We start from the raw sequence: 22987 nt of genomic DNA on the forward strand, positions 1-22987 counted from the left end.
AATTTTCCCTTTTGCAGATTATCTTTGAGAGCTTGAAAGTATGGGACGAGGAGGATCTGTACTCAAAACATTTTTCCTCTAACCAAGAAGTTTGACTGAAAACTTCACCAGCAGTGCAAGAATGCAATGATATCTTGGAATAAATACCAACAATACATGTTCAATTGTATTTGTTTATAAATTCTGACATAAACTTGCTTCCTTCGACCACTACGATAAGTCCTGGAGTGCCACCATTTACATGGTACCTGAAAAAAGAACAGTTTCAAGTGATGGTATATTCTTGGATGTCCATTGTAAATACCATACTATCTAAAGAGCCCAAAATTATTCCTGTTAAAAAGATCACAGATTGTCTAATTACTGTCTTATTCAAAGTTATAATACAGCAATTAATGTTTCCATAAGGGAACCCTCTTTTCTTACCCTACGAAAGTACTGAAACAACAAACCTTAGCATTTTGTAATCATCAGACATACAAGATTCATTATCTTTTTCAATGGCCATGTCTGCTGCTGAGAGAAGAGCAAACTTTAAGCACACCATAAATTTTTGCTTTGTTTACTACTGTTTGCTTACTACTGGTATCTCTCCACTTGTTCAGGCTGTTATTACTCTATTTTTCTTCCTAGCCTATAAATACTTATTTAACAGTCCAGTGTGTTCCCAAGGTAAGATATGTTCTACCTCTAAAATCTATCACCAAAACATAGCACTCTGCCTCGATCTCTACCACCATATACTCTTCTTACATTAGACATCAAAATTCTCCAAGTACATTCCACAATCCTAATGATCTCTCATGACACCATCCAAGTTCACCCCTCAGCATTCACATGCTATGGCCACTTTCCTGAATTCACTTTTCTCTTTGTTTCCTTTCCAGTCACTGTAAGTTTTCCACAATCTTTTCCTCTGACTACACTGTTAAAACTAGGTCGTCTTCAGCTGACATCAGCTTTAAGGGGACTCCCTTCCAGTATTAATTTGTAACTTCTCCCATTTATATCATAACTAATGTAACTTCTCCCATTTATATCATAACTAAATAAGAAACCATGGCAGATCCCTAATGAATGCCAACATTTATCACAAACTCTTCTGATGCACCTAACCCTGTCTTTACTTTCAATCTTGCATTAGTCCTATTACCCTCTGCTTAAATAACATGTTACTACAGTAAACCCTCCGTACTTGCGGTCTCAAGATTCACGGACTCACCTATTTGCGGATTTCTCTGTGAACAAATATACGCATTACTCACTGAAAATTTGCCCATTCGCAGTATTTTTCACTGAGAAATATTCAGTAATTACAGTATTTTCATCTCATTTTCAAGACTAAATGCACTTTTTGTGATAAAATTATTAAAATACTCAGGTAGTGCTCGAGTTACAATAATTTACCTTACAATAATTCGATTTTGTAATGGGGTAAGCAATATTGATATGACAATATTTTATCAAATATTTTTAAATTTCGGGCAGGCGCAGGCAGCAGCTTACAATCTGCAGCGAGAGAGACCAAATTACAATAGACCAACTTCTTTTCCTCCATCTCTTTACCTCATCTTCTAGTTAAAAAAGGTAAAAGAGAATGATAAAAGTATTGTGATGTTATACTCTTGCATAAATGCATACAGCCATAAACAACCGCCCGAGAAACTGTTGTTTTGCTTATCACCGAATCGGATAACAACAGCCGCTTTTCTTGTATTTCAACCATCGTACAGTAATACACAATTACCGTAGGTTATAGCACAAATGATGTTAAGTAGAATAGGACTGATATATTTTTACATTATACCCTTATTTGGTGTGGATAAAAGATTGGCAAGGAAATATACTGCTATGGTTGCTACTCGACCGTAATTAAAATTGGAGAGAAAGTATTTTAATTAAAGCTACTGGGCATGAAAAACACATTATTTCTATTTTTATGCTGATAAACGATAAATACATAAAGCTTGTATTATGATGAAATCAAGTGAAAATAGGGAGCGGAATCTTGATTTTTTTTTTACACAAAACAAACGCTCCCCCCAAACGGCCAACGTCATCTACTAACGAAAAAAAAATAGCTAAATTAATTTCACAACGAGACATATTTAAATTATATTTCGACTTAAAAACACTTCGTTCAACGAAAAATAACCTTGACCCATATAAATAAAGTATCTAGAGATTCATTTATGCCAACTAGAAGCAAGAAAAGTGCTCTGGACTGAGTTAAGTATGGCGAAATAAACACAGCACAAACGATTTCCAAACCAAAACATTGATCGCTATGATTGCAATTTATAATACAAAAGTAATATAAGAATATATCAATATTATTGGATACAGTGAATTAAGGAATAACATTTTAAAAGATCCATGGAAAGATGCATATTCGTTATGTTGATGTTTGTATAATACAATATGTGAATATAGAGTACAGTAAAATGTAGGCTAGGCTACCGTATATGTACACAATATACCATAGTGTCAGTTAAGCTAATTCTTGTTTGTTATTCAATTTCTCTTTGTACTGAATTATCATAAGTTGCTCTGCATGAACCTCCAGAATTAGCCGATATTAATAATTACTATACTGTGTATGTATAGAGTATACTTTATAGTGTAGGCTAGGCTACCATATATGTGAACATGGTACCAAATACCCTAGTGTAGGCTAGGCTATATTCGAGATACGTTTTTTCCAACAAGCGATGGGTCTTTTGGAACCTAACCCCACTGTAACTAGGATAATATCTATACAAGGATTTTTAGTTTTTTTATGTGTGTGTTTGAACTATAAAAATACAGTTCTAAGTGTTTTTAGAAGGGTTCTAAGTATTCGAGGGTTTTAGCTACTCGAGGGGGGGGGTACGCATTCCCCGCAAATACAGGGGGTTTACTATATTACTATTACGTTAAAAGCTGGCCACAGTACCATTTTCATATGAAACTTTACCTGTAGTTACACTGGCATGAAGCAAATTGTCAGTTTAAACCTTTTTCCATCTTTCCTTCAGTAAATTCTCCAATATTTTTTTAGTATGCTTGAGCTACATTATTCCAATTTAATAATTTTCCACTGTAGTGCATCTTTTTACTTTATATTTTATTGTCATGCTCTATTCCCACATCTCCGGTCCTATCCCTCCCTTCATCAGATTCTCATAATTACATTCTGGTTAGTTCTTCACCACCTGGTTCTCCAGCTGCTTTAAACAAATTATTTTTGGTTCCATGGTCCTGAAGCTTCCCCACTTTCATTTTCCTATATCACCTATTGGTTCACCTGTCATGCCAACATCCTCTGGTTTGTATTCATTCTTTCTGCAGAAATATATGTTTGCAGTAACAAAATACAAGTGATGGATTGCTAGTTATGCTACAGGAAAAACCTTCAAAGAGGAAACTTGTATTTTCTTGGATAATTGGATGTATATTTTACAGAAACAAATTTGGCTACAGGTAAGTCAAGTGGGAGAAGACGACAAGGCTATCCAATAAAACATGTAAAATTACTTAACCTGTTCAACAAATGTAGCACTAACCTTGGATGTTGTAATACTTGAAGCAGACTACAGTTGGTGTCCACCTTACAAAGTTTGTTGTCCTTGTCCTCAAAGAATACTCTAAGATTCTTTGCAACATATTTGTGGTCACTATCCCAAGGTGCAGGGGGAGCATCTGGTCCAAACATTGCAATTAGGTGGTCAGCAATGCTAGAAAGATGGAATAATCAGTTTTATTAAAATATTACATTTATCTGAAAACATGAAAAATGGAAAGGATTGAATATTTTTTTCTACATGCTAACAAAATTAACTGCAACTACATTACGATGTAGCAACATATTAAACTTTGCTCCAAGCTATTGTTTAATTATTTGGTTCTAGTAATGGATACAGAAGGGAGAAATTCCTCTTTTTTAAAATGGATACTAAATAAATAACATTTGCTTTTTTCTTTTATTAAATCTTCAGCTGAAAACCCTTATAGACAGGGTCAACAGTTTATAAACCCAAGAGAGATCCATAGGAAAATCAGCCTGCAAAGAAAGCCTACAAAACAAATTATAGGAAAGGTGATAATATATATAAGGGAATAGAAAATAAAACTGACCTCTAACATGAAATTAAAGAGATGTCAACATTGAGCAGGAATGAATTTGCTCCTCACCAACATATTTGGAGATCAGAATATTCCACAACTACACTAGGCAAACTATTCCACATTTTAGCTGTAGCTAAGATAAAACTCATAGCAAACTTAGTATTAAACCTGATGCTAGAAAACAATGTGTACCCTGTTTGCGGCAAGAGCCTGCCTAGTACTGCATGGGAAAACATCTAAGTCAGGTAAATAAGAGTGCAGAGGATCTTTGTCGTGGTAGTACATTTTATGCAACAAACAAAATGAACTAAGTTTATGCCACAAGTCAACATTAAAAGTTAGCAAAACAAACTTGACTGATGACAAAACTCTATCCAAGAATTTGAGTTGAGAGTCAGCACTGGAAGACCACACTGGAGAACAGTACTCCATACAAGGAAGAAGGAAAAAAAGTTAAAATACTTAGATTTAACAGCTTCTTCCTAAAACATTCCTGCAAGATACCAACTTTTTGAGAAACAGAGGAAGCAATTTTTTTTGTTTCTCAAAAGTCAATTTCTTATCAATTTACACCTAAAATCTGAAAAAGTGGCTGACCTTTAAACTTGTACCATTTAAATGTGAATCAGGATACAAAGGCAAAATTATTCTGGATAAACTAACTATCATACTTCCAGTTTTAGGAGGGTTACAATTCATACCCCAAAGACTATTCTGCTCATAAATGTGATCCAGATCTCTATTTAAGGATTCTGCAACCACTGACCTAAGACAAGGAGAACACAGCTAGAAGAGTGGCATTTTCGGCATATGTAATCAGTTTGTTCTCCAGCCCTAGCCACGTCACTACGATAGATGATAAAAAGCAAAGGTCCAAAAACACTACCTTGAGGAACACCTGAAATATTATTAAAGTTACTATTGGTCATCGACACCAACCATTTGTGTTTGGCCCTTTAAAAATTCATGTCAAATAATAATAAAAGATGTACCAATTTCCAATAATCTTCTCTTGTAGATAAGTGCTCCATGATTCACACAGTCAAAGGCTAACTAAAACCTAAACAAATCATGCATGCCTCTGTACTCTCATGAAAAGCATTCTGCAAGACAGTATATACTGACAAGTGCATCACAAGTACCAAGGTCTTTACGAAACCCAAACAGTAATAATGGTAGCAAGTTATTATCTTCAACAAACCTACAAAGGCACTTACAGGGGAGCTTCTAAAAATCATACTAAATCTATTCAGTATCACTAATGTGAGGCCACAGTATTGAATGACTCGAGTACATATCAGCTTTGCACTGTAATGTACTGACATACATTTTTCAAATGGGATTAAAAATAGATATCTCAATTTGGGTATGCTACGCTCTTTCTATGAGGATTTATCACCAAGATTCTATCTGGTAAAGTTATGGATTTGGATAGATATCACCATTTTACCTACAACACTCTTAATGCTTTTGACAATATGATTCATTGCTTTCCCTAAATATTTTTGCCTCACAAACCTTTCCTAAAATGATCATTTTGCCTGTATCGACAGATTATCATTTTGCATGTACAGACAGACTCAAACTAAAAACTGGTTGCAAGTAAGAGCCCCAGGGAAAGGTCCCTACCTTTCTTGTTAACTCCTTGGTTACAAGGTGGGACCAAATGTTACTGAATCAGCATGGATTAGGAAACTGCAGCATAACCTCAGTTACAACTTACTGAAGTCAGCAAAAACTTGCCAATATTTAATAAATGGAGGGAATCCTAAGAGAGTCTGAAAGGAGACAAAGCTGTAAAATATTTTCTATTCACCTCAATGACTTGTGGTCATCCAGGTAAAAGTGAAGACTGTAAAATATTTTCTATTTACCTTAATGACTTGTGGTCATCCAGGTAAAAGTGAAGACAAGATATCAAAAAGGAAAAAAATGGCCTAGGGTAACTTACAAACATCAACCACTGTTCTACTGACTGCTGAAAGGAAACCTGTTGCTTCCAACCACAAGATGAGTCAAGTTAAACCTGGAAGACACTGATCCAGAATCTAAAAGTACCCAGACCCAAATGCATGACAATCCACACCCAGAGAGTATGTAATCTACCAAAAGTAGGTTTATCTGACCACAACATGACATAACTTCATATAATGGTTCTTTATGCAAAATAGAATAAAAGAAAATTGATACACATTTAACAGAATGGAAACCAAATTGAGAGCATTAGATAATTTTTTAAATACTTAAAATAAAATAAAAAATTCAGCATACACAATATTGGCAAACAAAAACATGAGCCACAGGATTACATGAATTACACTGTCATAAAACTGCCATGGAACATATGAAAAAACTATTTATCAAATACATAATGCAGTACAACAGAAAAATACACTGCTCCTACACACTATAAGGAAAGGCTACACCATAAGTTGCCACCCACTCAAGGAACACTTCCAAAACTTAAGGCCTTCTGAGAAAAATTCACACAATCATTTGTCAGTTAGTGGGTGTGCAGCAAATAAAACAAAACACTAACATTCAGAATACCTATAGTTCCACAAAACACAATACTGAGTGCTATTGAGTTCTAGGCAAAACCTTTTGTGGTGCTCTACTAAGATACAAGAGAAAAACAGTGTCTTAACACACTTCGAAAAGAGGGGCTTATCTAGATCATATTTTCAATTCTACAATTTTCACTAAGAGTAATCTTTGGGAATGTTCTGTGCATTAAACACATGCATGTTAAATAAAATTATTTTAAAAAGCAATGAAATTATCCGATTCTAACATATTTACAACACACAACACTTCTTTATAGCCAAACAATATTTCCCAATCCATTATATCACTCAGTAGTGGAGAGATAAAATCCATGAAAACACAGCCAAGTACAGGTATATATATGGAAGCTTATTATCTGTAGGTGTTGAAGGAATCCAGCACTGTCAAAAATTTCCTCAAGAAGTAACCAGTAGTTATAAAGTTACATTTCACTCTCCTTTGCATTTTCAATGGAAAGAGATAAACTGAGATAAAATAGGCTCTATACAATGAAAACGTACAATGTTGAACTTACCAATCATTTTCTGAAAATTCTTGAATAAAATCTGTTTCTTGATATTCTGGATATATGAACATCACAGGCCACACTAGTTCTTCATTTTCACCAAGATGAACACATGAACCCTAAATGCAGATGAAAGAAGAATGAGAAAAGCTACCAAAAAATCTGGCAAAACACTGGCAACTTTGCATCAATATCAACCTACTAAGAGAATCTCAACTGGCAAGACTAATTACCGTATTTGACGGCGTATAAGACGCACTTTTTAAAAAAAAAAATGGCCTAAAAAATCCCCCTGCATCCTATGTTCATAATGTAGGCTCAAAATTTAAGAATTTTGGCCGAAATTATACATGAAACGTCACGTAGATGTAGCCTAGCCTAACATTCGGTGTTATCCTAATAACCTATTAAAAACCAAAGTTTATTATAATTATTTATCATTATCACACTTACCATCACCGCAATTACTACTGCTAGTATTATAATCAATATCTACGTTGTTATTATCGATATTTTCATTAAAATGTGTTATTCATTATCGTCGTCTACAGCACATCGCCGCATTCCACATTTACAGACTTACAGTACGTGTGCTGCCACCTATTGGTGATTATCTCGAGAGCTTTACGGATAACAAGGCTTCGTTCAGTTGGTAGTTGGCAATTCCTGCTAACATTCTCTTTACGCATAACAACATGGCTTCGATCAATTGGTGGTTGACAATTCCTGCTACCATTCTCTTTAGGCATAATAACAAGGCTTCGTTGAGTTGATACTTCGTAACTCGTGCTAGCATTCTCTTTTAAGAATAACAACATGGCTTTGTTCAGTTGCTCACGAGACTCGAGCCTTTACATAGGAAACATTTTTATTTATTGGATTTTACCCCTGCAAATATGGATGCGGGAAGCAAGAGGCAAAGTTGCACTATTCGCTACAAACTTCAAGTTATAGAATATGCTAAAGAACTGTACATCACCAACGTCGTCTGCACGCTTACACACGATGGTGCTGCCACCTAACGGTATTCATATCAAGCCAAGAGGCAGCTTTCAGCTGCAGTGATGAAACGTAGTAAAATCCAGAGCTTGATTGCATACTTTTATAATATATAATGGATATATATAACATATATTACCGTAGGTAACATCTTTATTAATGTTTTTGTTGATTCTGCCGGTAAGAAACAATGTTTACAAATGAATGTGTTGCAATCTATTGGTAAACCTATGAGGTAGCTTTCAGCAGCAGACAAAACATTCAATCGTAGTAAATGGCTGATTGTATAATACATATTTTGATAAATATAAATATGGTAAATAACTTCTTTATTAATGTTTTTGTTGATTCTGTTGGTAAGAAACAATATGCATATGATAACCTAATACTACAGTTTTTCCTTACTAAAATCATATGAGCATAGGCTAGGAAACCTTATTTTTTTCCCCTCAATGTCCTGCTGAAATTGGGGTGCGTCCGCAGACATGCGTCTTATAAGCCATCAAATATTCACTTGAAAATTTGGTGCCAGTTAAGCAACAGAGAACCTATATAGAGACAAGCATAGCCTTCAAACCAACATATTACAACATTTTCTGTTTTTATGACAACCATACCTGTGCTGCTGGATGGCAAGGCTCCAAATCTGACAGTTTTATTGATGATGAACCTTCAAGATGTTTGCTTCCTAACTTGATACCTCGTTTCTGAATTGCCTGTATCAAGTTCTCTTCTTGTAATTGAACTTTCTTTTCCTCCTGGACCTTCTTTCGAGCATCTCTGTCTTGTAGTTTCTGTGAAAATACAATTTTAAATAGTGTCTCATTTCAAGGAACCCAACCACTGCCTTCTTTAAAATGCCCTTTTTTCAGGTCTCCCAATTAGCAACCCCAATTACTTGAGATGCCTTGTTGGTGATGGTTAATGGCAGTTTAGGAACACCAACTGAGGGGCATAACTGACATGCTCTTTCCGTATTTCTTGCACCCCTCAGCAGCCTGGTCAAATAATTTATCAATAATGATCTGCACTTACCTGAAAAGCATGCAGGATACTAGTCAATTAATGGGCAACAAGAAATGAAGGGCACTATGTGGAAGCAGTTTGCATTTTTAATCATAAAATTGCTCTGTTTAAAAAATTACACTATTTATAAACATTACTTCAAAAATGTCAACTGAAAACAAGCAACCGAAAATTAAAGTAGTGAAATTCCCAAGGAGACTGGCTGGAATTTTCATTTAAGTGAGAAATGGACCAGGATAATTCGAGCAAAGTTGGAAGTTTCCTCTCTGTTCCAACTACTTTATTAGGTAAGCAGTCCCCACCTTACATCAGACTGCATACACCAAGTCATAAGTGAATAATGACTAAGCAAAAGAAAGGGAATTATACAATTCACTGTACATTAAAACTGTATAATCAAAGGCTCACATACGTTGTTGGAAAGATTTCCTTTGAGAACTGACTTACTGACAATACAATCTTTGCCCTAACGAACTCACCTCCCTTGTGAATAAATTTTAAAGAGGGGCGTCAGAGAACAGAAAATGAGTGAAAAAGGGCAGAACATCTTAGCCAATGTTTTTACATCACCTTTTCCCTTGACATAGGATGGAAGTCCTTGGCATAGGATGGAAGTCTATTTTTAGTCTGTATTGTATGAACTCCTCTTTTAATACCCTTGTTCCATAACCTGGGCTTTGCACTAATTGTTCATTCTTTCTTCTAATTACATAACCAAACAATACCAATTCATTTTCCACTAAAGTCTCATTTTTTCTATAAAACTGTAATTAATTTGCTCATCATGCATTCCCTTTACTGGACAGTCTTTTCTTACCTCATACCTGCTTTGTGGCAATCTGTTTCAGATGAAACAGATCTAAACAAAGAATTGAAACACATATCTGACAAGAATTTAGAATTAAAGTTATTTGGTGATAAGATTAATAGATATGGTATTACCTTTTCCTTCACAGCAGTCTGTCTGGCACTTTTTAATTTCTGGTTTGCAGCATCTAACTGAAGGCCAATGTCACACCATGATATGACTTCATCCCAGGACTTCAGTTTTGTGGTGCACTCAACTGCACGTAAAATTGCTTTCACATAACTTGGATTAAATTTAATTGCCTTTTCACAGTCTTTCACTGCTGATCTATAATTTCCTGAAAATAAAATAAGAGAATAATCTCAAGCTCTCTAGAATCCTGTTCAGTAATTAACAACACTGAAATATAAGTATGTACTGTTATTACTATACTTTCTTCTGCAATGGGTAACTAAGAAACTTTATATCTTTCTAAAATTTTAAGCAGTTAACAGCAATGAAATTTACTTATAACAAGTTAACAGCAATGAAGAAAATGATTTTCTGTATAAACTTTTCCTCCATGTCTGCCTTATTCATAAAAGTTTACTCCATGTCTGCCTTATTCATAAGTCTTTATTAATCCCAAACACTCCATTCCCAAACAATAATTAGAAGGTCATCTGATTCTCATATAGTCTACATACGGCTGCAAGAACAGTGAGGTTGGGAAGCAAATCATCATATATAGTATGAGCTAGTACTCAAAAAGTAAGTTTTGTTAAAGAAATTACATTAGTTTCTTCCACTAATCCACCATCTACAATTCTCTGAATCACAATTTAAGGGGAGAGGGGATTTGTGCTACTTAACAAAACACTCAGATTTGATGATTAAAAGATGGGTCTGACTAAAAGCTCAAGGGTTCCAAATTGGCTAAGAAAATGCACTGATGAACAGGGAGTCATAACTCTCATGGTCAAAATTCTGTAGTGTTAATAAACAAGAGGGCTAAAATCCATATTCTCAATAATTACCTACACCAACATTGTATTGCAAAATATTGTCAACTACTGCTGCCCTTACTGGACCAGTTTGTCAAAGCCAAAGCCAACATCAAAAACCCTATATGCATATAAATATATAATTACTTAGTCATGGCTGTTTTCTCCTGGTGGTTGAAACCTCCAGTACTAGACCAAGGTGGTGAGTCCACTGGCCACAGGCACACAGGTATACTTAGGAAGTTCATAGTGGTCATCTCTATCAGTACATGTACCTCCTGGCCACATGCACTCAGACAAGTAAGAGAATTCTTAAACAAATTTTAGCCATTCAGGTACATAGTTCCCTGAAAATGATTGTCAAAAACTGCCAGCCTCAGAAAACTAAGCCATGTCTGCTATACCAGTCAATGCAGACCCCATGAACTTGGTTGTGGCTGGAGTCGAACAATCAATTCATGTGCCTGTGGTTTCACCGTCCCTGGTTAATATTCTTCTGACTTATTGCTTTTGTTTGCTATGACTGGCTGCATTACCTGTAGTTGCATGGCCTTGGTCAGCAACACCAATGAGAAACTGCTTCTGCTGGTCATATTTTAAGACCATCCAGTAACAGCATCCACTTAGTCCAAATAAATCATGCCATTCAAGCAGTTGACAGACCACTCCCTTCTTTAAAGTGCTTAAGTTGTTCTAAACTTGGACAAAATCCTCTAGTAAATGAAAAACAAAAGAGCAGTGGGAACAAGAAAAAGTGCAAAAATTATCATATTGGATTCACTATTAGTTAATAGTCATGAGTTACAGGTTCCTTATATTCATGGCTTCTTAAAGACAGTCCCCAATTTGAATATCTTTTTTTGTTTATAACTAAACAGACCACAAAGTATTCCACAGTTTTGAATTTCTTTTTGCTTGTGAAATAAATTTTCACATTAACATTTTCAAACAAATACAGAAAATCTAAATAACATTACCTAAATGCCAATGAGCTGCAGCTCTGTTATTGTAAAGCTGAGCATTTAGTTCGTTATCTGGACACTTCTGCTTCAGACCTTCAGAAAAATTAGCAACTGCTAATCTATATTTTTTATACTTGAACTGGAGTATTCCCTCTTCTTTGTAATTTTGAGCAACCTCTGAAAAACAAATGAGCAAATTAGATCATGTCTGCAAATAAGAAGTATTTTTATAATTACAGCATTAAAATTTCCACTTTTGAATGAATTTTTGTCTTGTAACAGGAAACGATTTCTCACTATATACATCATTATATTTATCACAGGGTTCCCAAAAGGATTTGTGAGATGGAAACTGGGGCACACCATAATTAGACAAGTTGGGCAGGTATAGAGAAAGACCACATGGAATAGGTAAGATGAAAAACACATTTGGGAAAAGGGGAAAAGCATCCACATATTCCTGTTTGGACGTAAAGACCTAATTTCTCATAGCAAAGATAAAAAAAAAAGAATACTAAAGAAAAATATAAAAAACAAATGATTCAAAACATTTCAACTTGAATACATAAACAACAAAAATGTAACTGAAGGATATTTTGGTCACAAATATACTTAGTTACACTTCAATCTAGATTACTACTGAAATAAGCACAATGCCTGTAATGAATATCTGAAATTCAAGCATCTTGGTTAATGCAAGCCATCTTACCTTTAGCCAGTTAAAGGAGGCCAGCAAACCTGATTAACTATTAAAAAAGTGAAGACATTAAAAAAAGGTCCGACCTCTCCAGAAAAGAGACGTTTATTGTCTCATCTGATAAAAGCTGTTGCCTGCTGACTAAACCTATGTGCAGTGACCTTTGGTTGAGGGCAAAAGTTTCACACTACGACTGACTTGCAGGCCCTGGATCATATTCCTCAACCGAAACTGAACAATATTTGCACAACACATTAACCATGATGACAGCCAAGTTTACAGGATCTTGACCCTCTGAGATGATGAAGCTGCAGTATCCTTACTAAGCAAACCCTGCTCCCTGCTAAGAATCAACTAGAAAAAGCACTGTAACGGCACTGTCCTTACCAAGTGCACCAACATAAGCATCAACTTCAGCCATATGCCTGGCATCAGCCCCATAACTGTTTAAATTTTCTTCTCAGCATTAGATTGCAACAGAAAACATGATGGTGAATAAGAGATTAAATTGATTTAAAACAAACTCTTCCCTGATCTGCTGTTAAAAAAAAATCCCAGATCAAACAGACAAAGTCTGAATACCTAAAGAAAGAAACCAACCACTGGCAGACAAGGTTTGTTATAGTGATTAAAGGAGAGACATTAGCCTGTTTACTTCTTAAATGATGATTAAAGCTCAAGGTTAATGATTTGTATTTGAGTAGGAGTGTACCATAAAACATGCTAAAATTTCTTACTTTCATAAACAGTAAAGAATTATGCATAAATCCATTCAACTTACCAGTGGGGGAATTATGTTCTGGATCAAATTTCAACTGAGCTAAGCCTTCACTTAAGGGGTTGAGAGGAGCTTCACCTTCAGTGACACCCTCTTCTTGTATATAAGGAGCAAATAAAGGATGTTCTGCCATTTGCTGAAATAGCAAAAGTAATCTCATGATGAAATCATAATGTCTTTCTGATTTCAAGATTTTTTAAAGAAACATGAGTAAATAAATCAGAATTTTTTTAATCAAAACATCTAAATCCATTAGCAATTGCTCACAGAAATGAAACAAGTATAAAAATGTTTCCAAATAAAGACAAATAATTTATTTGTTCTTTAATGCCTGACTATATGATAGAACCAAATAATAAATTTGCTTATGTATCATCTAGCCACATGAGACAAAGCCTAAATTCATTGGCCCATGATATGAGCAGCATCCACTTGCAAAGAAAACCCTACAATATGCCATGTATTAACCCAGTTAAACATGGTGTCTGTCTTTGCAAAGGGTATAGGCTTTAACTACATTGTCTTACAAAAACCAATACTTTACTGCAAGTCATGTAACATGTCAGCACTAACAAAGTGACATGAATAGTGCTCAATTGCTGCACTTCAAGCCTTCATTATTGAAATACCAGCCTGAATATGGGTGTTCTGGAGCAATGACTTCCAAAACTGAAGATCACGATGCCAGAAGGGGTCAATAATCTGCATAACAAAAGCTTTCCGAACCAGATGCCTGTTAAGGATTCCATATTAACTGTAATAATTTGACTTTAAGCCATCAAAAGCTACTAAATCAAGGATGACTTCAAAATGCAATTTCTAGTCATCAACAGTTTAATGACACCACACTAGGTTGTTGTATACAGTACAAACAGATAGTGTCTCATGCTTTTCTACTATAATTACAAGCCACAGATACCAGTTTAGTAATGAAGTGTGCTTGTGTGGGTTGAACTTCACAGCATTCTTCTTCATCTCCTCTACAGATTTCTTTATGTTTCTCACAGTTGTTTTAGAGTAAAATTCATGAATGCATAAACTCTCCAGCCAGCACCTAATCTGATCAACAATTCTAGATTCTGTGCGATATTCTGGTAAACATGAGATGCCTTTTCAAACAGTCTCACATGCAACTACTAGTATAAGTGATTGCAGATTCCTCTAAAGCTGGTAACAAAGGATGGTAAGTACAGTATATACATTGTAATCACAGATGATCCACAATACATCAAAGCACAATTATCAGTTTACCCATGATATTTTGCTGTCATAAATGATGCTACAGACTTAGAGTACAAAGATGAATAGGAAACAAAGAACTATGTACTCAACTAAGCAATGTTTAGTCACTGGAGAGTAGAAATAGATGCAAAACATAGTTTAGGTTAACCTTAACCTTGAAGGATACGTAGCGCTAAACACATCCTCTAACCTCCCTCACTCATATGTAAAGCGATGATGCACAATCTCGCATCTTGCCTCACTCACCTAACACTAAAGAGCAAAGATTCTTGGCTGTCTCAGCCAACCTATTTTAGAGAAGTTTAATGGCAGAATTGACGTTTTGTTTTGTTCTGTCTGTTATTTATAAAATTCCAAGAATGAAAGATCCATCATAACCACCTCAAGAGTACTTATCAATGCAAAAAAAGCAATACAGTATAAAACCACCAAATTCTTTACAAATGACAGGCTAATACTTTACTATACCAACTCTGATGAAAGTAACAAAAATAAATAAAAAAATTACAAAAACAACCATGTGAGTCATGAGTGGCAATATGTGAGATAAAAGCTTTTACCTGTCTACTAGTAGATGAACACCTATTATCACCCTACTAAACTAGATGAAAGTACAATATTAACAATACATGTATTTTGTTTATCGCTGAACTGAAAAGCTATTTTAGTGCAAACACATCTTCCTTAAAAGATATTCAATAGTTTTATCTTTACTAAATATAATTATCTAGCAATAGCAATGTACAATATAGTATGCACATGAACCGGTTTTACTTTTAGTATTTCTAAGGTAGTATCTTCAAGAGGATTGATACACAATGGTTGACAATCAGAATATAAAAGCTAAAAGTGAAATCAGTTGGGAAAATATTCACATCTGGTAAGTGGAAAATGCAATTTAGCATATTACCACTACACTTTCTGTACAGAAATTTAATTTTCATAGAACTTCCTTACAAATTTCCTTATGAGATCTATAAGTTTAACTGCACATTGTATTGCTGAGGTTTTCATCTTAAGTACAGTAGCAAAAAAGTAGGAAAAGTATATAAAGCATTCATTTAATTTTTTTTCCACCAACACCATTTGTTTTCAATGCATCATAAATATCTAATATATCTTTGATTAGCATCCAAAGGTAAATCAAATAAATTACTAATCTTGTAATAATTGGCTGGAAATATGATAAATCAATTACTGTAATGTATATTCTTGAATTTAAAAAAAGCTAAAAATATACAAATAATATATGTTTAATTAAATTTTTACAAACCTCTTTCCAGTTCTCCTCTGTCCATCCATCTTTATATTTGGATTTACCCATGGAGTCAAAGTGGTTATCTAAATCTTTGTCCAGCTGGTGACACAATTCTGCTCGCTCCTCATCTGTCCAGTCTCTCTTTCCACCTAGCTTTTCCTTGATGATCTTCTCCTTCCAGTCACCTGACATCTTCACGGAATATTTCTGAAAAACATTTATATATTAGTCTTCTTTCCAATTACAGTACTGTATATACAAAAGGGATATTTTAAGTACTCTTTTGACTAGAGTTTTATAATTATAGTACAAATTCCTGCACATTTTAATATTCATTAATGCTCCTTTTTACTAAATATGATGCACATTGATAATCATAATGCATGAGTGACACCTTAATCCATCTAAAAACTTTTATTAATTAAAACCTCTTATATATGACCAGGTTCTGTTAAAAATGTATAATCCTAGGATACTGATATAATGCAAAAATTATAAACGTACTTCATTTACCTACAATATCATAATGACTACAATGTATTTTTAAGTACAGTAGAAACCCAGTCCTCGACGCTAATCCATTCCAGAAGAAGCATTGAGATACAATTCTGTCGAGATCCGAATAAATTTTTCCCATAAGAAATAAATGAAAATGGATTAATCCGTTCTTGACCACCAGTCATTACCCTAACCTTGCCTTTTATAAAAAAACATTACAAATTACAATTAAATACATTCAGATTTAAATAACTTACCATATTACTAATTTTTTCATTTTTAAATGTACAGTACACTGTATAAAAAAACTGGCCTACATCCAATGTAGCCATATTACTGATGGTTGACCGAGTGCCACAGCCTAGGATAGGCTAGGCTAGGCTAGGCTAGGTACCAGTATGTACTGTAACGGATTGGCACAAAAACAAGCCTAATTATTACAGTAAATTAATAAAATGTTAAAAATAAGCCGAATTATGTCTGTTATCAGAAAAGAAAAATAGTGTAAGTTATGTTGGCAGCTTGTGGCATGAGCAGATGTAAACAAACCAAAACGCCACCCTGGTGACCATAAACACTGTTTATGTTCACTATTAATTTATGGTAAATTTCATACAGTCTACTGGAATAATGTAAACAAAACCACTTTAAAATATCTTTCAATAAAGCAGGGTTTAAATGATGCTTGGGAACAACGCCAACTAGCAGTGGCTGACTGAAACACTTGTTTACAAACATCATATGATTCATCGGGTCGGATTCTGGTTGGTTGTTTGAGCCCGATGCAAAATTTACTCGAAATTTCCTGTTGAAATCTGATTATGTCGAGTTCTGATAGGGTCGAGGACCGGGATTCTATTGTACTTGATCTGTTACTACCTTTCTTTTGAGTGAATACAATATTTTACATCTAAATTATTATGTAGTTCTAACTAAAACTAACTTTCTGCATAAAATTAACATTACCACATTGGTTATGATGAAAATCCTGCAAATCTTTGCCTAACTAACAACACTGAAGGAAGGAGTCACACTAAAACTTGAATCGTAGCAAATAGAAAAGAAAAGCCCACAAACTGTACATTATGGGACAATCTGAAATGGTTAATTATCAGGACAAATTCTAACCTAATATGAGGGGCTGGGTCTTACCTGGCTGGAAGCATTGCTCCCTGAGGAACCCAGTTAGCCCTTGAAACTAAATCTTCAATTTATGGTTAACGTCAATATAATAAAATAGGCCAATGATGATGGTAGTACACTAAACAAAATACTGTACAATCTGCATGATCTTGATAAGTCATAACAATAAAGGGTGCTACTTTGGCTGAATATTTACAAGGAAAATATGTCTACACCATACAAATTTTAAACCACTGTATGGTAAATGCAAAGTAGACTGCCGCATGACGATATTGTTTATTAATATAATTTGTCAACCACACAATATAGAAATGGGAGTAAATAATACTTTGACCCCAAAGGGCTAGTACTAAACATGGCATCCCAAGGAGCTTCGCCCTGTTTAGTACTAGCATCTTGGAGGTGAACATGAAAACAGGAAGAGGCAAATTTTTCGAATGATATCTACATAATAAAACATAATAGTAACATATATACAACAGAGAAAATGTAATTAAAATATTAAAAAATGTTCTATTAATGATATTCTAGTGATAAACAGTGTAGATCACATACCAAAGTAGATTCATGACACGTAGAAAACAAGCCAAAGTAGCACCCAATACAGCTGTGATGGAAGTAATGTAAAAAAATTCATTTTTAAATGTAATAATATTCATACAAATATCTTACTTTTAACTTATGTTCTCCAGTTCTGGATGAAACTAAAGTGGGTGTAATCTTCCCTCAATAGCCTACCCAAAACATAGTATACTAACAAGTTATCAGTTGGAAAAATTTGTAAGCTATAGAATACACTAGTTTATGCTATCCTCCACAATTTATTTAGAGTAATACTGATACTTAATTTCTAGCCCAAACTGAACTATTATTATTAATTATCAAATGCTAGTCATTGTGGCATATTACCACTAAGAAAGATATGGGGAGGACGAGAATAAGAAGTTCCGTATCTTCCATAAGAGTTGCAAAGGACTGCATAATTTTTAGTTTACTTTTTTTTAAGATTTTTCCATCAGACTTCTTGGACATTTGGAATAGACAGGTTCTTGTAGAAAAAGTGTTACTCATGCCTGCCCTAGGTTAATTTTGGAAGCATATCTATCTCTTTCCTCGCAACAGTTTCATGCTTTTAAAAGTTTTTTGGTGATTGTTACCACTGACATAGATGAATTTCAACTAATTATGCTGAGATAATGCAATTCCTACCTTTGAGACTAGTTCATTACACTCATTTTTAGCTTTACCTCACCCAAAAGCACATCTCCCACTGGGGTCCCCCCCATAATTCTAGGAAACAAAGGGGCGAAAAAAAAAAAGTAGTTTGTGCACAAAATAAAGGTTAGGCTACAAATGGATAAAACTCAAGCTAATGTATAAAACTTAAAAGAAGTTGAGAAAGTGCTTGGTTTATCTATTTAGCTAGGAATTAAAGTAAGCTTTTATTTTAATATTACAACCATTCCCATGAGCGGCACATTTACTACCAGCTCATAAGAATGTTAAAATATAAACAAAAGTTGGTAAATATCCCAATAACACTAAATTTGGGATAGACTTTAGTATGATTTTGTTTTAAGTATATTATGGAGACTTAGGAGCACGGCATAAAAACTTCAACATTGTGTTGTGGCATTCAAGTAAAATAGGCTAATTCAGGATTGAAAGTATCATGGTATTACTGTGTAGGCTAAAGTAAGCTAGCCTAGTCTTCTTGGATATGTGTAAGGTAACCAACAACATATTAATTGTGGGGCATACCACCAACAATTGGCTACATTGGCGAGGTGGCACAAGGCCTGGCATAGGTTATGTCCCATGACCATCACTAATACTAGAGACAAATGTTAGTCTTAGAGATCCTATCAGGGTATTATTTCACTTTAAAAATAATACCATTTTTGCTTTAAGGATTTGAAAATATTTTCCTATGTTTTTACATGTGTTTTGAACGGTACTGACATTTAGTTAGCAAATGAGTACTTTGGTATTACTGCATTTTACTTTAAGCTATTACTCGAGGTTGAAGTTTTTATGTTGTGATCTTCAGTTTCCTTAACATACTTAACACCAAACTGATGCTCATATCTTTCGCATATCTAATGTTACCAAAAGATGTTCTGACAAATGTAGTCACCTACTTGGATTTTTTGTAACTTCTTTATGTTAGCACTATCACCCTTATATCAAGAATTCTGGGGACCACAGTTTGGGAGGGAGGAAAATATAAAACTAGTAAAATACAAAGACCTTAATCCCACTGATAGCTCTCATTAAGATTAAAGTAAGTTCAAAGGAAAGTTGGTCAAACTGATGACTACTACCAAGCCCCTTTAGTTTGGTAACTACCAATTAACGTGCAAAATGGGCACCATGTTTAGTACCAGTGGGGGATGAAAGTAAAAACATAGTTAAAAGACAGTAAATATCACAAACATAAACAGAAGACAAACATACACATAAACGGTGGTCAATATTTCGCACGGCAACTGGGACTGTAGCCTTCAATTTTACCAAAATGGGTAAAACTATAGAACAGCTCTGCATGGACTATTACCTTGAAAATTGATTTTTCCTATACTTTTAGTGTTGCTGATGATGGAGATGTTCTTGTTTACTGTCGGTCAATTATTATTAACCTCATACCTCTATCCAACATGGTTGGGGACTCTTTGGGAACGTGGGGTTTTGGGTGGGGGAAATCGTTGGTAGAAAGACTGGACTTCCATGTTGTTGTTATGGAATGGTTCCGCACATGTGCAAGTCATTAGGGTGCCATACTTTCAAGAAGGAATTGGCTAAGGAACCCTAGGGTAACTGCTCAGGCCGTGGCACACTGCGACATTCTACCACTGTTTGGACACTTCCAGAAAATGCATTCGAATGCAACCCCATCAGCATCATTGAGACTTGTGCTCCCTCTCCAAAACACGCCGAGACCTCTACGTTCCTATCAAAGTAACAGTTTTCTCCTAAATTACAAAACAATGGCATATTTCCGATTAAACTGAGGTTCTTTAAGATTTAGCCGTGTGCGGCTAACTTACCCGTCATGACGCTCTTGAAACTTTTACTTAAAACACTTTAAAAGTGGACGAGTGACGCAATCTCAATATTTGCTGAGTCACTTGTGTAAACAAACTGCCCATTTCCTGTCTTAAATCTGCAAAATATTTGTACCTAGACACTGACACCATTTCCCTGACATTGGTGGTAAACACTGGAGCTTATGGAGCTTGGACGGGGAACTCTAGCGAATTTTCAGGAAGCCAGAGTGCTAGATATTTAAATAATTACGTAGCTAAGCACCAGAATAAGGTTATGAACTAAGTAAATGTATTGCGTATTTATTACAATTCATTTGAAAATATTTGTTGTTGGAACAAACCAGATTCCTGAGACAAATTTCAACGCTTTTGCTGTGAGCATTACGATGTAGCTATTTTTTTCATTTTCCTATAATTTTTTTATTTATTAATATATATTACAAACAGTGTAATATTTATATCACATACACAGTGTAAGTTTTGCAAATATAATGGTGCTTTAAGTAATAATTTTGGATTTAAAATCTTTATTTCATTCCCATATTTCGATGTCATGGCATCTTGACTCTCGTACCAGTTCTACATAAATTGTCATAATCAACTTTCTTGCATTTTTGTCTCAGAAGTATACATAGGCTGGAAAATTGTTCCCGCCACAGTTTTGCTACTTTGATGGAGTAAAGTATACTATTGTAAACAAACATTCTCACGTACTTTAAGTGGTATTTTAAGTGAATTAAGAACAAAATGTGCATAATTACAACTGAATAAGTACTTAGGAGCTTCAGTTGTGATGTCAGTAAGGATAAAACCACGGATTAAAGGTAAAAATGCATTTCAATTCAACCACATGACAGACGGGAATTCCATGTCTCATATTTTCACTAGTCGGGGCAACAAAATGTTGTTTTATCGTGCTGATTACAACTAAAATCTTGAGTAATATCTATAAACATTACATATATACACAATTAGTGTTAAGTACACCATTAACTGAGTGTTGGGAAGGAAGTGTCCAATCGCCAATCATTTTGTCTCAGTAATTGGGGGGGGAGGACATATTGGATCAAAATTGCCTTCAACACCTATTTTACAAAGACTTCACATGCTTATTTTGGTTCATCTGGCAGTTTCCTATAGCTCATTTTGTTAATGAAGTTTCAATCTTTTGACGGTTTTCTTAAAGGTTTAGTTTTTTGTTATTTCTCCAATTAAATATCAAGTGACAAGTGAAAATTCTGCCACCCATGTGTCTCATGCCCCATCGTTTTACCCTATTATAAAAGGAACTATACTAACCTAACGTACCCTAACCAGACCTAACCTAGCAGGCCATGCTACTTGGATGGGAGGCAAGCCCCTGGTGAAGGAAACTCCACTCTTTACCAAAAGTTCCCCTATAACACTGCAAATGTGCGATAGCATTCCAGGATGGCAAGCATACAATATTTCAGTTCTGAGATTAATTACAGTCGACCCCCAAATGTAACAGTAAATAATTGTTAGAAAGCAACCAAAATACTATAAAAAAGTCAATTTCCAAGGTAATACCCAATGCAGAGCTGTTCTAGGTTATAGTTCTACCCCAAAATGTTTTCAAAATAATCAGGCACTAAGGTGAGGACCTAGTACCCTAGGTTACGTTAGACTGGGTGAGGATGGTTAAGCTAGGTCATCTGCTAATGAAACGAACGTTAGAAATGTTCAAAGCACACATTCACATACATGAAAATGTTTTTTCCTGTCCAGTGCAATAGCCTAATGGTTTGTGATATAATTTTCCACAAGCAGGTAGATTTTATGTTTAGGGATACGTCAAAATAGTAATGGATCACAAAGAATCCCGGAAATCAATTCCCCAGATTGATTAGGCCTTAAGGTTGGTCTATCAACACTGGTAAGTCTGGCAAGTTCCGAATTAAAACGAATATTAAAATAGGTCTATATCGTGTCCCATCTAGGCTTACTTGGCTACGACTTCTGGGGTTACAAGTGATTTTAGTTAAAATAACCAACACTTACCGAATTATTGTCGCCGTCGAATCACAATTAAAAGTGACACATGTGATAGCTTAGTCACGACGTAAATTTTCTAAGTAGATGTCGTAGTAGTACAGAAGTGTTTCGCTTTAACGGCTCCACACAGGTGCAAACGCCTGCTTTTGCAATTGTTTCAATTCTCTATGGTACTGTTGGCTTTTGATAAATATTTTCCTGTTTAATTTTGTATCAGAATATTTGTGAAAATTAAAATTTTAGTAATTCATGCGTTGTTATCTATACTGCAAGGCTGTTGTTTAAAACTAAGTCTGCTTCTTATATTATCTACTGAGTAATAAAGCGAAGAAATTGTGTTTTAAATTCTT

At 34.8% G+C, this 22987-nt stretch overlaps 1 protein-coding gene across 2 annotated transcripts; it reads right to left on the reverse strand.

The window, feature by feature from the left end:
* Nucleotides 1-153: 153 nt before the first annotated feature.
* Nucleotides 154-22780, reverse strand: Dpit47 (DNA polymerase interacting tpr containing protein of 47kD). 2 transcript variants are annotated; one of them, XM_067105874.1, is made up of 10 exons: nt 22644-22679; nt 18130-18181; nt 15949-16140; nt 13437-13569; nt 11974-12135; nt 10148-10350; nt 8797-8973; nt 7190-7299; nt 3546-3716; nt 154-248 (listed from the first exon to the last, which is right to left on the reverse strand). In XM_067105874.1, the coding sequence occupies exons 3-10, from the start codon at nt 16123-16125 to the stop codon at nt 161-163; spliced, it is 1221 nt and encodes a 406-aa protein (XP_066961975.1). In that variant the 5' UTR covers nt 16126-16140; nt 18130-18181; nt 22644-22679; the 3' UTR covers nt 154-160. The 2 variants fall into 2 exon arrangements, with proteins under 2 accessions (XP_066961975.1, XP_066961974.1); XM_067105873.1 differs by lacking the exon at nt 18130-18181 and having other exon boundaries at nt 22644-22780.
* Nucleotides 22781-22987: the final 207 nt, after the last annotated feature.

This window comes from Macrobrachium rosenbergii, chromosome 6, assembly GCF_040412425.1.
Source record: "Macrobrachium rosenbergii isolate ZJJX-2024 chromosome 6, ASM4041242v1, whole genome shotgun sequence".
NCBI lineage: Eukaryota > Metazoa > Arthropoda > Malacostraca > Decapoda > Palaemonidae > Macrobrachium > Macrobrachium rosenbergii.